The 15,508-nt window shown below is 34.4% G+C and overlaps 1 protein-coding gene across 1 annotated transcript; it reads right to left on the minus strand.

Moving 5' to 3' along the window:
- Window positions 1-10,808: 10,808 nt before the first annotated feature.
- LOC132178533 (RING-H2 finger protein ATL54-like) lies at window positions 10,809-12,462 on the minus strand. The gene has a single exon (XM_059590970.1). The coding sequence runs from the start codon at window positions 12,234-12,236 to the stop codon at window positions 11,094-11,096; it is 1,143 nt and encodes a 380-aa protein (XP_059446953.1). The 5' UTR covers window positions 12,237-12,462; the 3' UTR covers window positions 10,809-11,093.
- Between the last annotated feature and the right edge of the window lie 3,046 nt (window positions 12,463-15,508).

The raw sequence follows: 15,508 nt of genomic DNA on the forward strand, positions 1-15,508 counted from the left end.
AAAAAAAAAAAAAATTAAATAAATAAATAAATATTTGGGCGATGCTATTAAGTCTACATATATAATAGAAAAAAATTATTTCCCAAAAATTCACCTCTGATAATATGTCATTATTTCTTTTATATTAATTATTGGTGAATTTTTTCTATTTTTCTATTTTCTATTCTTATTTTATATAAAAAATCAATATTTATTTTTTTCTTTTAAAGAAAACAAATTATCCTATTAATTATTATTGAAGTTTTCTATTTCTTATTCTTATTTAAACGTTTGATAGAACAATCGACCGATCTTGGTGAATTAATTCGATTGATCGTGATAGAATCAAATGATTGATCAAACATCCGATCGATCCAGGTGAATTAGTTCAATTGATCGTGATATGATCAAATGATCGATCAAACATCGATCCTATGAATTAGTTCGATTGATCGTGATGGGGTCAAATGTTTGATCAAGCATCCAATCGATCCTGGTGAATTAGTTCGATTGATCGTGATAAGAACAAATGATTGATCGAACATCCGATTGATCCTAATGAATTAGTTCGATTGATCGTGATAGGATCAAACATTTGATCGAATCCTCCGATCGATCATAATGAATTAGTTCAATTGATCGTGATAGGATCAAACGATCGATCATAATGAATTAGTTCGATTGATCGTGATAGGATCAAATGTTCAGTCAAACATCTGATTGATCATAATGAATTAGTTCGATTGATCGAGATAGAATCAAATGTCCGATCGATCCTACTGAATTAATTCAATTGATCATGATAGGATCAAATTATCGATTAAACATCCGATCGATCCTACTAAATTAATTATATTGATCGTGATATGATCAAATGATCGATCAAGCATCCGATCACTCTTAATGAATTAGTTCGATTGATCGTGATATGATTAAATATTCGATCAAACATCCGATCGATCTTAATGAATTAGTTTGATTGATTGTGATATAATCAATTGATAGATCAAACAGGATACAATTAAAGGTTCAATCGAATACTCAATTGAACTGTAAGCTTTTTACATTATCTTAGTGCCTTAGTTATATTGATTTTATATTCTTTTTGAATTTTGTATTATTTTATAATTAATTATAAGATAAATATCAACTTAATGATCTTTATCATAAAAATTTATTAAACGGAAATTTTTAGTTAATATTATAATAATAAAAACATATTACAAGAGAAATTTTTTTAAAAAAAACTCTAAATAAATAAATAAATAAAAATTAAAAAATTGTAGGAGAAAGTCCACATAACCCCCTTAAACTACCACTCAATTGACAATGTCCTCCCTAAACTTTCAATTGTGACAATGTCCCCCCCAAACTACAAAAAATTGTCAATGTTCCCCCCAATGACGAAATTACCTATAGTAAAATATAAACAAAAATACTAAAACTTTTAGAAAAAATCTAAAACTAACAAAAAAAAATCCAAACTTGGCCAATTTTTTTTAAAAAAAAATCAATTTTATAAGAAAAAAATTTTAAAAATTTTGATTTTGATTTTGATTTTTTTATTTTTATAAATATTGAAAATTTTCGTTTTTTTATTTTATTTTATTCTTGTTCTATAATTTTATTTAAATAAAAATTTATGTTTAAAAAAATAAAATTTTCGCTTAATAAAATGAATTTTTTTGTTTTTTAAAACTAAATTAAAAAATAGTTAAATATTATTTTTAAATTAAAATTTTCGTTTTTAAAAAAAATCAATTTTTTTTTTTTTTTTTTTAAATTTATAGAGATATTTTTGTCTTATTGAGAAATCTATAGGGGCATTTTTGTCTTATTGCTAGCTTTGGGGGGGACATTGTCAATATTTTGGTAGTTTGGAAGGGACATTGTTACAATTAAAAGTTTGGGGGGGACATTGTCAATTGGGTGGTAGTTTGAGGGGGTACATGGACTTTACCCAAAATTGTAAGTATAATTTAAAAAAATAAAAAAAATAAAAAAAAAAATAATTGAGCTCATTAGCGGCGACTAAGGTCGCCGCTAATGAGTGCGCATAAAAAATTGGCGCCAGCTATTTATTTATATTGGCGCGATTTCTTAAATTTTCAGACATGTTTTATTTTTTTTTTTTTTTTTTTTTTTTGGATCAAAATCCCTCATCGATCAGCTCTGTTTTTAGAAAGCTCTGTTTTATTTTCAGCTGTATTTTTCATTTTTCAGACCTCCCCATCAGTACTCTCTCACTCTCACTCTCTCTCTCTCTCCGGCGAACGTTTCTCTCTCTCCGGCAGCTCTCTTTCCGGCGCACTCAACTCTCTCCGGCAGCTCTCTCTCCGGCACACTCAATTCTCTCCGGTAGCTCGATCTCTCTCTGGCGTACCTCTCTCCGGTATGAGTTTCTCCTAAATGCTTGCCTCCCGGACAACATTCACTTTTTCTTTAGGAGTTTGATCACTACTTTTGTTGCTCTTCAAAAATGATGCAGGTTCATTTGATTCTTATTTTAAATTTCAAAATATTAAAGGACTATACAATGATAATCTGTGATTCATCTGAAAACAGATCGACGATTATTACCAAATATAGTCATCTGAAAATATTTGCTGATTGCAAATATAGTCATCTGAATCCTTTTTCTTTAATGGTAATGAGTGGCTTTGAATCTTGATGCCTTGTGTTTCTTGAGGGTTTGAATTTGGGAATCTTCTTGGTGGGTTTAAGGGTGGAAAAATTTTAGCAACTTTTTGGGTTTGTCTGTGAACAGCTGGGTGGTTTTTGGGGGCAAAAGATTAGAGGGGTTGACCTAATTTAGGTGTCTGGTAGGGGGATTTCTTTTGGGGCTGTGGCCTGTGGGATTAGATTTTGGTCATTATTAGAAAGTGGGTATATGTTAATGGAGTGGTTTTAGGTTTTTGATGGGTTTTGGACTTGGTTTTTTAAGGCATATGCGTGGTTCTCTTAAATCTACTGGTAGATTTGGGGCAGTTTTGCTGGAAAATTTAGTGGGATTCTGCAAATTCAAGTGCTGTTTCCTTGTGATTTTTGTTTGTGTAGTTTGTCTGTAGCTGGTTCTTGGTGGGGGTTATTGGGTGTTATTGGTTGGTTTTATTATGTGGGTTTGTCTTAGTTTTACATTCCAAGTTGTGATTTTGATGGAATTTGTAGATTTGAGGTAGATTTCCCTTTTTCAAATGTGGGAATTTTACTACTCGGGAAGGTTGTTGCAAATAAGAACCTCTGCTGTTTGATGGCAAAGTATTCCAATTAGTTGGTTCACCACTCCTGGAAATGCTTCTGAACAGCTTCACATGATCTATTCTTAGCAGTATGCTATAGGACCCGACTTTCCAGTCTGTTGTTCTACTCGAAGTCTACAAATCAGGATTATTTTCGCAAATTCCTTTATAAAAACTGCTATGCTAAAAAAATATTTGCAATCAGCAAATTCCAGATGACTATATTAAAGGACTAAATTAATAATCGTCGATCTGTATTTGAAAATATTTACTAAATTACTAAAATATTTGCAATCAGCAAATTCCAGATGACTATATTAGAGGACTAAATTTAGTCATCTGAAAACAGATGACTAAATTTCAAAATATTAAAGGACTATACAATGATAATCTGGGATTCATCTTATTTTAAATTTCAAAATATTAAAGGACTATATAAAATATTCTTATTCTGTGTGTCTGTGTTTATTAGTGTTCGATTTTTGTTTCTTGATATTGTTGGTTGTATCACAATATCATACAAGTACAGAGGTTGTTGCACACATATGAGAAGATGACCAAACATCCTTCAAGTACGGTACCATTTTGTAAATATGTTTTACTTCCATTCGACATTAGCAAACAACTGGAAAATCAACTCATTGATTTCTTCTTTTTCATAATACACATCCTGTAGCCATAAATGCTTCTCCATCTTTCTCACTTTCTTCAGCAAGTACAATACCCAATAGTTCAACTACTATTTGATACAAACATAATAACCATTTTCAAATCAATATGTTTAAGTGAGCCATGTGTGAGTTTACGAGACATTGAATGAATAAAATTAATCGTTGAGAACCAACTTGTACTACAGCGATGAATTGCTAAACAGTGTAGGAAAATACTGGGTTTAGAACTATATATGAAAGAAGAAAGCATTGAGAACAACAATGCATTAAAGAAATAGTCATTTAAAATAAAAACAAATTAAGTAAACAAATGCAATACCATAGATTATCTGATAAACTAGTGGCATGCATACTGAACAGGGAAACAAAAATGTCTAATGTCTCTGTATATACAAAGGAAAAGAAACTGTTGCATATTTAATAAAACTTGATATTTAAGACATTGATATATATAGTTGGCACCACACCAAAATACCAGGCAACAAAACCATCAACAAAAAATACCCAAAATCTGAATCCAATCAAACCCAAGCATCAATTTATCATGCTTCAAAAACCTATACATTGGAAGTGGGTTTTGCAATTGGGGCCTCCCAACCTCTGTCGTGCCCAAGAAGCTTTCCCTTGACCTCGCTCAATCCACCTCACCGCCAATCTTAGGGACACCATCTGCACAGTTGTCCATACCGACCTGAACTTCCCCAACCCAAAAATGCCACCGTCCATCGTCTCCATCTTTGCCACCCTCCCCTCCCACCACCTCGGCAAGCTCATTGGTGACTTCAATTGGTGGACTACTATTGGGTGGGGGGTTTGACTTTTGAGGGCTGGCAGGGGGCAAAGAGTGTCTTTGGATTATAGTTTATGTTTCTTAGATATGTAAGCCATCATACACCGTTTTGAAATGATTTATGTTGACTCATAAAACCATCTTAAATATTAAAATTTTCCTATTTCAACTAATCAAATTTTCCTATCTCAACCAACCACTCGAAAATGAAAAAAACATTTTCCCAAAAAACATTTTAGGTAGAAACATACGGAGCCTAAATTAAATGAAGCTGGCTTATGGCTTGCCTACATTAGATATCTCATGTTCAAGATAACTGTATTTGTCTTTCACATGTTCTCCCAAACAACTTTTTTTTTTTTAAAAGCAGTCATTGGACCAGCATCTGGCCACCTAATCCCACTCTTGCCCCCGCCCCTCTCACAGAGAGAGAGAGAGAGAGTAGTTGCAATTGTTTGTGCCATCATCTTCTTTTTTCTTTTTTCCTCTCTTGTTTTGGTTTCTTTTCCTTATCTATTAGTCAATAGAAGGGGGGAGGGGGGGAGGAAGAGACAAGTGAAAAGATAAAAACAGAATAAATAAACAACACAAGAAGAAAAAAGTTAGGATAAACTAGCTGCTATGGAGGCATCATTTCAGGCCGAAATTAGGGAGTCAAAAGCATCACAAATTGCTATGGAGGCAACATTTCAGGCCGAAATTAAGGAGTTAAAAGCATCACAAGCTGCTATGGAGGCAGCATTTCAAGCCCAAATTAAGGAGTCAAAAGCATCTCAAGCTGCTATGCAAGCACAAATGGAAATGCTGCTAAAACATATAGGAGGGTAAAAGAATCTTGCCTATAACTTTTTTATTTTTTTATTTCGCACACATATCAAGTAATTGTTAGAAAGATCATTGATTATGATATGAATTCTATTATTCCTAGGATTGGAGGGAGCTCTTATGGATCTCAAGCAAGCGGAAGCAACATTTGAAAGAGTTTTTGTTGTATTTAGTTTAAGACTTTGTTTTAATATTATTAAGATTTGTATTATAGGGTAAGAACTTTAAATAGTTTGAATGTTTAAGAACTTGGAGGGTGCTTTAGTTGTACTTTGTTGAAGAAGTTTTAAAATTACAAAGATTATAATAAATTTGGTTTGTGTTAGAAGGTAAGAACTTCAAACAGTTTTTTTGTTTAAGAACTTTGAGTTAGTGAACCTCTCTTGACATGTTTATCAAGTTGAGTAAACAATGCAAGAGAGTAATATTATATAACAATATTTCATTTTTAAGTGTATACAGGATGACATGAGTGGAAGATGTGCAAGGAGTTGTGGCGCTAAAGGACTCAAATAACAATGGGTAAGATATTTCAATCCCATTGTCATTCACTTGTTGGTGGGAAGTTAATTCCATTTAATACAAGTATATAACACTATTTTCTTTTTTTAGTGTATGTAGAATGGCTGGAGAGAAAGATAGGCAAGAAATTGTTGCACTAAAGGACTCAATTGATGGTAAGTTATTTCAAACCTATTGTCACTCACTTGTTGGTGGAAGTACTGTGAAATGTAGCGAGCGGGAGGCTTGCATGGAGTTATAAGGATGAGTAGAATGTGAATTGGAGTGTTTGGTTTTTGATTATATTTGTTTGTTGGTTTGCGTTTGTGACCTCATTAATCATATAAGCTTATGTTTGTGTTTGATTGTGGTAATTAAGGCCGACGATCTTTTTTTGTCTTACGTTATTTGTTTCAGGAAAAAAGAATTGCTTTTAGTCTTAGTTAATTCTTTTTTTTTTTTTAGTTTGTTCATATGAATGTTTGTTTCAGATCAGTGAGCTATACCCAGTTTGTAGTTAGATCTAACAACTAGTTTGACACCCCAAGAAGGTCTCATTTGGATGGTTTTTTTAAAAATTTTTGTCTGTTTTCTGGTGAATTTTATTTTCAACATTTGTTTGTTCCACCGTTATGTGAGTTGCTCTTCTTTTTATAAGAATTTGCAAGCATGTAAATAGCAAATACTAGAAGCATTTGAATAAAAGATAGTGTTATTCCTTTGCTTGATGAGATGAAGTCCTTTATTTTTTTTTGGACATAGTTTGTGCTCATAGGTGAGGACTCAAACCCTTCAATATATGTAAGGTTTGTTGCTCTTAGGGTCCACAATTCAAAGGCAAGCCTTGGATTGGGTGGTTTAGTTTGATTGACTTGGCATGAGTTTACTTTTGATTATAACCTTATTGTCCGGACGTCCCCAACATGTCATTATTTTGTGTTGTTGTTTCCCTCTTTTCACTTTTTGTTTCATGATAAGAAGTGAATCCTTGAATCCACTTGTCCTTCCATATGCAATGCTTGCACCAACTTGTTTTAATGGTTTACCTATTATTCCTTTGCTTGATGAGATGAAGTCCTTTATTATTTTTTGGACATAGTTTGTGCTCATAGGTGAAGACTCAAACCCTTCAATATATGTAAGGTTTGTTGCTCTTAGGGTCCACAATTCAAAGGCAAGCCTTGGATTGGGTGGTTTAGTTTGATTGACTTGGCATGAGTTTACTTTTGATTATAACCTTATTGTCCGGACGTCCCCAACATGTCATTATTTTGTGTTGTTGTTTCCCTCTTTCACTTTTTGTTTCATGATAAGAAGTGAATCCTTGAATCCACTTGTCCTTCCATATGCAATGCTTGCACCAACTTGTTTTAATGGTTTACCTATTATTCCTTTGCTTGATGAGATGAAGTTCTTTATTTTTTTTTGGACATAGTTTGTGCTCATAGGTGAGGACTCAAACCCTTCAATATATGTAAGGTTTGTTGCTCTTAGGGGTTCACAATTCAAAGGCAAGCCTTGGATTGGGTGGTTTAGTTTGATTGACTTGGCATGAGTTTACTTTTGATTATAACCTTATTGTCCAAACGTCCCAACATGTCATTATTTTGTGTTGTTGTTTCCCTCTTTTCACTTTTTGTTTCATGATAAGAAGTGAATCCTTGAATCCACTTGTCCTTTCATATATATGCAATGCTTGCACCAATTAACTTTAGTTATCTCGAGCGATTTGACTATAAATAGGCTTGATGTAATTCTCATAACTGTTATATAATAACATCTATTATAAGCAGGTCCTTTTCTTTCTTTTTTTTTTTTTTTTTTTTTTTTTTTTTAAATATCATTAGCTCGCCGCTAATGATTTTTTTATTTTTTTACGATTATCAATAGCGGCGACCAGGTCGCCGCTATTGATACTAAGTAGCGGCGACATCTAGGTTGCCGCTATTGATAGTCAATAGCAGCGACCTAGAAGGTGGCCGCTATTGATAGTCAATAGCAGCGACCTAGAAGGTGGCCACTATTGATAGTCAATAGCAGCCACCCAGATGGTCGCCGCTATTGACTGTCAATAGCGGCGACATTTTTGTCGCCGCTATTGACCATCATCAGCGGCGACACTCGGCCCATTTCAAGCTTTTTTTGCGGCAACAAAAAAAGTCATTAGCGGCGACTAAAAGTCGCCGCTATTGACCCATCAATAGCGGCGACCCGAAATGTTGCCGCTATTGATAATCAGTGGCGGATTAATACCAGCAACTGAATAGCGGCCAAGGGTCGCCGCTATTGATCAATAGCGGCGACATTTTGCTCATTAGCGGCGACTTTGGGTCGCCGCTAATGAGCAAATTTCTTGTAGTGGAAGTGCGATACAGCTACAACTTAAACTCAACTTTGGTCCAATGTCTAGACCAAATTTCTTTCTCTCTCTCTAGTTTAAGGTTCTCTCTCTACTCCACATGCAGTTTTTTAAAAAATAAAACTTAAGAGAAAAGTTGGGTCAAAGTTGAGTTTAAATTGTGCTTTTGTCATTTTTCAATCACATATAGGAGTATTGGATTAAAAAATCACATGAGAATCTCAAGATATTAATCACATTAGATTTATGTTTTATATATTGTAGGGGAAACTTCACTGAAGGCCCTCGAACTTTTATCTGTTTTTAAATATTCCTCAAAATTTCAAAATTTATCAATTTAGTCCCTTGAACTTTCAATTGCTTTCAATTTGGACCCTTATGTCAGATTTAACCATTAACTTTTAATAGCAAACCCTAAAAAGACTAAAATACCCCTAATTTTCTTTCTTTTTTTTCTTTTTTTTTTTAAAAGACCACGCGGTCCGCCAGGACTAATTTGTTAGTCGGGCTTAGACCCATGGTGGGTCTGCTGGTGACCCACGTGGGTCTCAGAGACCTACCTAGTGTGGGTCTCTGGCTTGAGATCCATGCTGGGTCTCTGGCCGAGACCCACGCAGTTCTCAGGTAGAGACCCACACAGGTATCTGGTGCGCTGAGGCCTGTGCTGGGTCTCTGGCTAGTGACCCGTGTGGGTCTCTAGCCAGAGACCCACGCTGGTCATAGGCCAAACTTGCACAGGTCTCAGCCAAATTTTTGTTTTTTAATATTTTTTTATATATTTTTATATATTTTATATATTTTTTATATTTTTTATTTGGAAGTAAGGGTAAATGTGGATTTTTTTTTAAAAAAAAAAAAAAAATCAGGGGTATAAACGTCATTGTCTCACTTTTAACATTTTAAATCTGATGGAAGAGTCCATATTGAGAGTAATTGAAAGTTTAAGAGACTAAATTGAGGGATTTCGAAGTTTAGGGGGTATTTCCAAATGGGTGGAAGTTCGGGGGTCTTCAGTGGAGTTTCCCCTATATTATATATACAGATTTTGATATTAATTGCATGATATTAATCACATTAGATTTATCTTTTATATATTTTATTATAATATTTTTTGGGATTTTTTTTTAAAAAAATTTTAAAGAGAAGGGACGTTTTTCACTGTAGCATATCCCCTTAAATGTGCTATATATAGTGAAAAAGTCCTAGCAGGGGACGCATACTTTAAAATGTCCCCTTTTAAGGATATTTTTCATTGTTGAAACGTTCCTAATTTTTATTCTAATCACTTTTGTTGGAACATTTTCAAAATGTCCCCTTTTGAGCGTCTCTAATTCAATAAGGACGTTTTTTGGGCTTAAAATGTTACAATAAAAATGTCCCTAAAACCTGAAATTTTTTCTAGGGCATGCCCTAGATTCTGCAATATACTTATTGAATTTGGTTCCTTCATGTTTGTTTCCAAGACACCTATTGACTTGTGGTTGAGGCGAAAGCCTAGTATGAGATACATTCGCATTTGGGGGTCGTTCGGCACATGTGATGAAAAGAAAGTCTAATAAGTTGGAACCAAAGATGGAAATATGTTTGTTTGATGGATATCCAAAATGAACCAAGGGTGGATTGTTCTATAGTCATGAGAATATGAAAGTGTTTGTTAGCACAAATGCGAGGTTCCGAGAGGATGACTAAGTGAACAATTTTCCTTATCCGTATAAAAACTTTTCCGCAACTATGGTTGCTCACCCTCAACCATTCATCAAGGGCATCGACACTATCAGCATGGCAAGCGGCAGAATACTGTTTACTGAAAGTGGTTGAGTGAGGCTAGTGAATTGAAGTGGGTGAGGATCTATGTTGATGTTATCTTTGAGCTTGCAGTACTCTACTTACATGTTGCTATCTTTGTCCTTGGTTTCACAATATATTGGGCAATTGGGAGTTAGCATGTGATATTCAACAGGATGGTGGCATTTATAGCTCTTTCATGTGATTGCTCTTTGTTTTCTCTTTATTATTCTCCTCTTCTGTTAGATCTCTAGGTGTTGCTTTAACGACTTACAAAAAAAAAAACGCTAGCCATATCTTGTTTTGAAGTGATGTGTGATTTGACCATGATAAAGATATCATAGATTTAACTGGGGAGAGATCGGCTAATCTTTTCAAAGTGATAGCAGAAATATGAGTAGCGTTTTTCCCGTTGTTCTCTTTGTGCCTTCAGCTTTCTTTAATGAGAATCAATAATTTCTTCATTGCCCAAATTAAAGTGTTCGATGTAAAAAAGCGATACTGTGCATTAGCATTAATTGCAGGTCTTCTTCTTCCACCACAGATTGAAGCCGTTTCATATAATCATCATTGAAAATCCATGAAGAAAAACAAGGATCCTTCTTGATGAACTCAACCAAAATAACTTGTTGCAGGTGAAAACATTTTGAAATGAAAACGCAGTAAAAGCAGTGGCGGCAGTATATATGTATGGATGATCAAATTGAGTATAAAATACTCGTTACATAATTTGGATCATATATATATATATATATAGAATGAAATCATTGCGCCTGAGATGAATCCTATTTTTGGATCAATCTCAATTTCCTCCTGTCACTATACACTTTGATTATATAAATATATTACATTATTGATGAAAATTCTGTAAACCCTCAGCTTGTTGAGAGCTTTTCAGATATGAGTTTTTCAGGCAACTCACCTCACCTGATTCCACGAAAATTTCAAAAGCTTCGGAAAACCGTGCCAAAGCTACCGGAAAACGATCTCCTCATGAAAAGAGGCCCATTTGGCAGAGATCTTCCTTTTGAAGAACTACCCGAACCCGATGATCTCATCGAAATCTGATTCCCTTCTACTCTCTTTGGAACGATTCTTGTATTTGATTCGATCGATTTTACCAATCGGGTATCTGAATTCCCATCAGATTTGACAGGAAGAATATTGGCAACAGCACGACTGATCTTTGATGCTGACAAAGAATCCATAGAAACTGATCTTCTCATCGGCTGTATGCCGGTTACTTCTTCATTCGAATTCTCACATCTTTCAACGGCTGATTCAGCTTCCTCCTCTATCACAATCCTTAGCTCACGAACTTCATCAACTGTTTCTCCACCGGATCCGCCACTCCTCTGCGAATTTCCCACCTGGGTTTCTTCGCCTTGACTGGAATTTTCCACATTTGGTTCCGGCGACGGCGACTGGACTGTGCTTTTAACGATCGGCGCACGGCACATGGGGCAATTGGTGTGCGATCTAAGCCACGTATCAATACAGGGAAGATGAAAAGCATGGCTGCACTTCGGCAAAAGTCGAAGAGTCTCATCTTCCTGAAACTCGTTCAAGCAAACAGAGCACTCTGCTCCTTCAACAATACCTTCGCCGCTTTTATACTTGCACACCGTGATGGAATTGATGACCGACGGTTGGAGACCGACGGTGCGGATGTACCAGATCGGATGGTCCACCACCGCCACCGGACCATCATCTTCGTCAAGAAACTCGTCGTGGGTCGCCTCCGTTTGCCGCTGCAGCGGCACCGTCCGGCTTGAGTTCCGCCGGCGTAAATAGAACCTTGAATAGATGGCATAACAGCAAACAACCAGAACGGCGGCGGCGAGAAGTGTAAGCGTGGCGATCAAGAAGGGAGAGATCTTGTGGGGTTTGTCTGATTCTTCATTCAACGTGGAGGGAATAATTGCTGGAGGGATCGAAGATGAGTAAACATTTAAGCAGCTTAGAGGGCAGAAAGCGAGACATTGTGGTGGACAAACGCTTGGAGCTGAAGAACATGGTAATTGACAGATCGGATCCCAGGTTGAATTGGCTGCTCCTTCTGTCAGCTTTCTATGAAGCAAACCCATATCATACAAATCGATTTGATTGTTCAAACAAAGAAATCATCAAAATCGCAGAGAGAGAGAGAGGAAGATTGGGTGGTTGTTGAACAGGCTACAGGGAGAGAGAAAAGAAATGAAGATGGGGGAAGGCTGATGCAAGAGACCACTTCTTTTCACTAGTGGTGGGGGATGATGGTTGAATTTTGAGGATAATGGAGATTTGTTTATCTTTAGCCCATACGCGTCGATCCTTTTCTGCTTGATTGTTTTGACTTCGTTGTTTTGTTTTATTTTATGGCGGCATCTTTAGACTTTTTGGTGTTCTTTACCTGCCCATATATCCTTCATATTTTAATTTCACGGTGGAAAATGGGTCTAATAGTATCCTATTATCATTAACTATTTTATGGTTGTGTGATTTTTGTGGGTGACATGTGTCATAATTTGATTGGCGGGAACATAATAATTGATAGTTTTTATAAAAAAAATTAAAAATTAGGCGAAAGTTGAGTAAGTGAACATATTTCTTATTTTTGCATACTATATAATAAACCTCTATGTGAAATTGGTTTGCACTAAGATTTTAATATCACTATTATTTAAAATTTTAAATATAATGGCAAAATATATGCTATTAATCTGGAAAATTTAATCTAGACTTTTAAAATAATTCATCATAATTTCATTCTTTTAAAGTAAAATGCAGGGACTCCTCATCTTCGCATAGACAAGATTTTTTTTTTTTTTTTATTTTCTTGGCTCTGTGGACTGTGGACGAGTAATTCTAGAAAAGGATTAGAGTCTTTCTTGTATCATTTCAAATGTGACTTGAGTTTTAAAATCACTGATAGATCAAAATCTAATAATGATCATTTCAAATTTAATAGTAATTTTTTAAAACCCAAGTCATAGAAAATTTTAGACATCTTTCTAGCATTACTTTATGTGAACAATAGTTACCTGAAAAATAATAATCGGACAAAACATAAGATGTCTCTTGACTTGAGGATTTGTGAACACAACAATAAAGGGCCTTAAGATATATATATATTTTGAAAGAAAAGGGCCTTAATAAATTACAAAGTAAAGGGCTTTAGGTTACGTTTGTTATGTTAAATAGCTATTTCATTTAAAAAAAAAAAAAAAAAAAAGAATAGCTTTTATTTTATTAAAAAAATAAATAACTTTCCGAAAGCCTTTTATTTTCACATATTCTCTTCTTTTATAGTTTCTTTTTTCTGTAATTCATGCTCACAACTTCTCAAATTATATGAAAAATATTTGGTAATTTTTGAAAAATGTTTTTCGAATCATTTTCAAAGTTGTATTAAAAATAGCCAGCCATACCTTTTATGTGGTGAGGAGAGAGTTATCATGTGCTTTGTCTTCATGTAATTGGACCACTTTTCTTTTCTCTTTTTCTTTTTCTTATTTATATATTTTTTTTTTGGTCCATTGAAAATTTATTAAACTAATGAGCTATATGATACATTAATTTAAGTCTTTCTCTTTTTCATTACTCTTATCGCCAGACTAATTAAGCAAGATTCAATATCAAGTGTCTCATGTTATAATAATAATAATAATAATAATAAGGATATATATATATATATCTTATAAAGGTTTGATAATGACCCCAAAATTTGAGTATAAAATAATGAATAAATAAACAAATCAAGAAAACATCCCCATGTTTTTTTTGTAGAAAATTATGGTTAACTGGTTGACAGGGTCGTTTATGTAGATATGCTCTTTCTAATATGTATCTAGTAATTTAAAATTAAGTTTTCTTCTCACGCAAAAACCTACCGACAATTAATTTAAAATCAAGTAGCTACAATTATATATTTTATTCAATTAAAATATGTAATATCTAACAACAATTCATTTAAAAGAATAATTAACCTAAATATAAAAATTTACATAAGACAATTTTATTAGGTTTGATTTTAATGTAAGATATAATATTCAACAACAACTTGTCAACAACAACAATTAGGCTTTACCACTCTCCCAGACGTAAAGCAAGCTGGTGCATTAGGTATACCAGGAGTCAAAAAAATAAATAAAAAATAAAGATATATATTGAAGTAATTTGACTCTTCCACCCAAACACCAAGCCTTCATTCAAGACGAAAGATAGTGGACCAACTTTAGGCTCGGCCCAAACCTAATCTTTTTCTCTTCTTTTAGGCTTTTATTCCAACCCCAAGGCTTAATCCAACGCACAGGATATAGTCAACCAAGTTTTGCCTCAGCTCAAACATAATCTCTCTCTCTCTCTCTCTCTCTCTCTCTCTCTCATGATAAAAATTCCAAACTAAACTAATTTTAGAAGTCCAAAATATGTTTTGTCAGAGAAATAATTCAGCCAAAAATATTTTTTTGAAAAAAGTGACAATTTTTCGCTACTTGTTTGCTATAATCCTGAAAATTGTTTAAAAAATATTTTTCGAGGTTTGATTCGTATGGAAAATCGTCGACTATTTTTCATATAATTTGAGGAGTTGCGAGGAAAAGAGACGGATAAAATGAGCTGCGGAGAAAGAGAATTTGCGAGAATTAAAGGTTTTCTGAGAAAAATTGTGAAAAGCCTTTTTGTGGTGCCCACCTGTCCTAGTAGGTGTTTGGGTAACTTGAGATCTACTTGAGCAGATCGGCCCCATAAGGCTCTCACAATTGGCTATCAGATTGTGGAAGAGCAGTGAAAAATGGTTTACGCAGATAAAAAGCATATACCATTTTTAACGTTGTGAATGTTATTTTTTGTAGTCAACAAAAAACACATTTTAAGTTGAACACCGCATTACACACTCAAACATTGAAAAAAGAAAAAGAAAAGAAAAGTATTTTACACCGAACACGAGGAAAATTAGTGAGCCAACATTGGGCTTAGCCCAAGCCTAACTACCTCCCCCCACCCCCCCTCTCTCTCTCCTCTCTCTCATACTCCAACAAGCAACCATATGATTCAAGTAAAGATAGATAAAAGGGTGTTTGTTTGAAGCCTTGAAAGAGTATGAAGTTATAACTTGCAAGGAACGTGTGAGAAGCTTAGCCTTCATTGCCAAGTGTGTAAACCTTATCTTGAAGTGACCAAATCTGCATATTACCTCATCCCTTGACGTGCTCCTCTATATTCCACCTTAATTTCTTGTCTTTCCAAGCACTCCCACACGTAATCACCATTGGAAAAGTAGCTTCAAACTTCATCCCCCCGCCTTATTCAACTTTCTCATTTTATATATATATATATATATATACATATAGTCATTGTCGTCTATAAGGAAGAAAAT

Source organism: Corylus avellana, chromosome ca4 (genome assembly GCF_901000735.1).
Source record: "Corylus avellana chromosome ca4, CavTom2PMs-1.0".
Taxonomy (NCBI): Eukaryota; Viridiplantae; Streptophyta; class Magnoliopsida; order Fagales; family Betulaceae; genus Corylus; species Corylus avellana.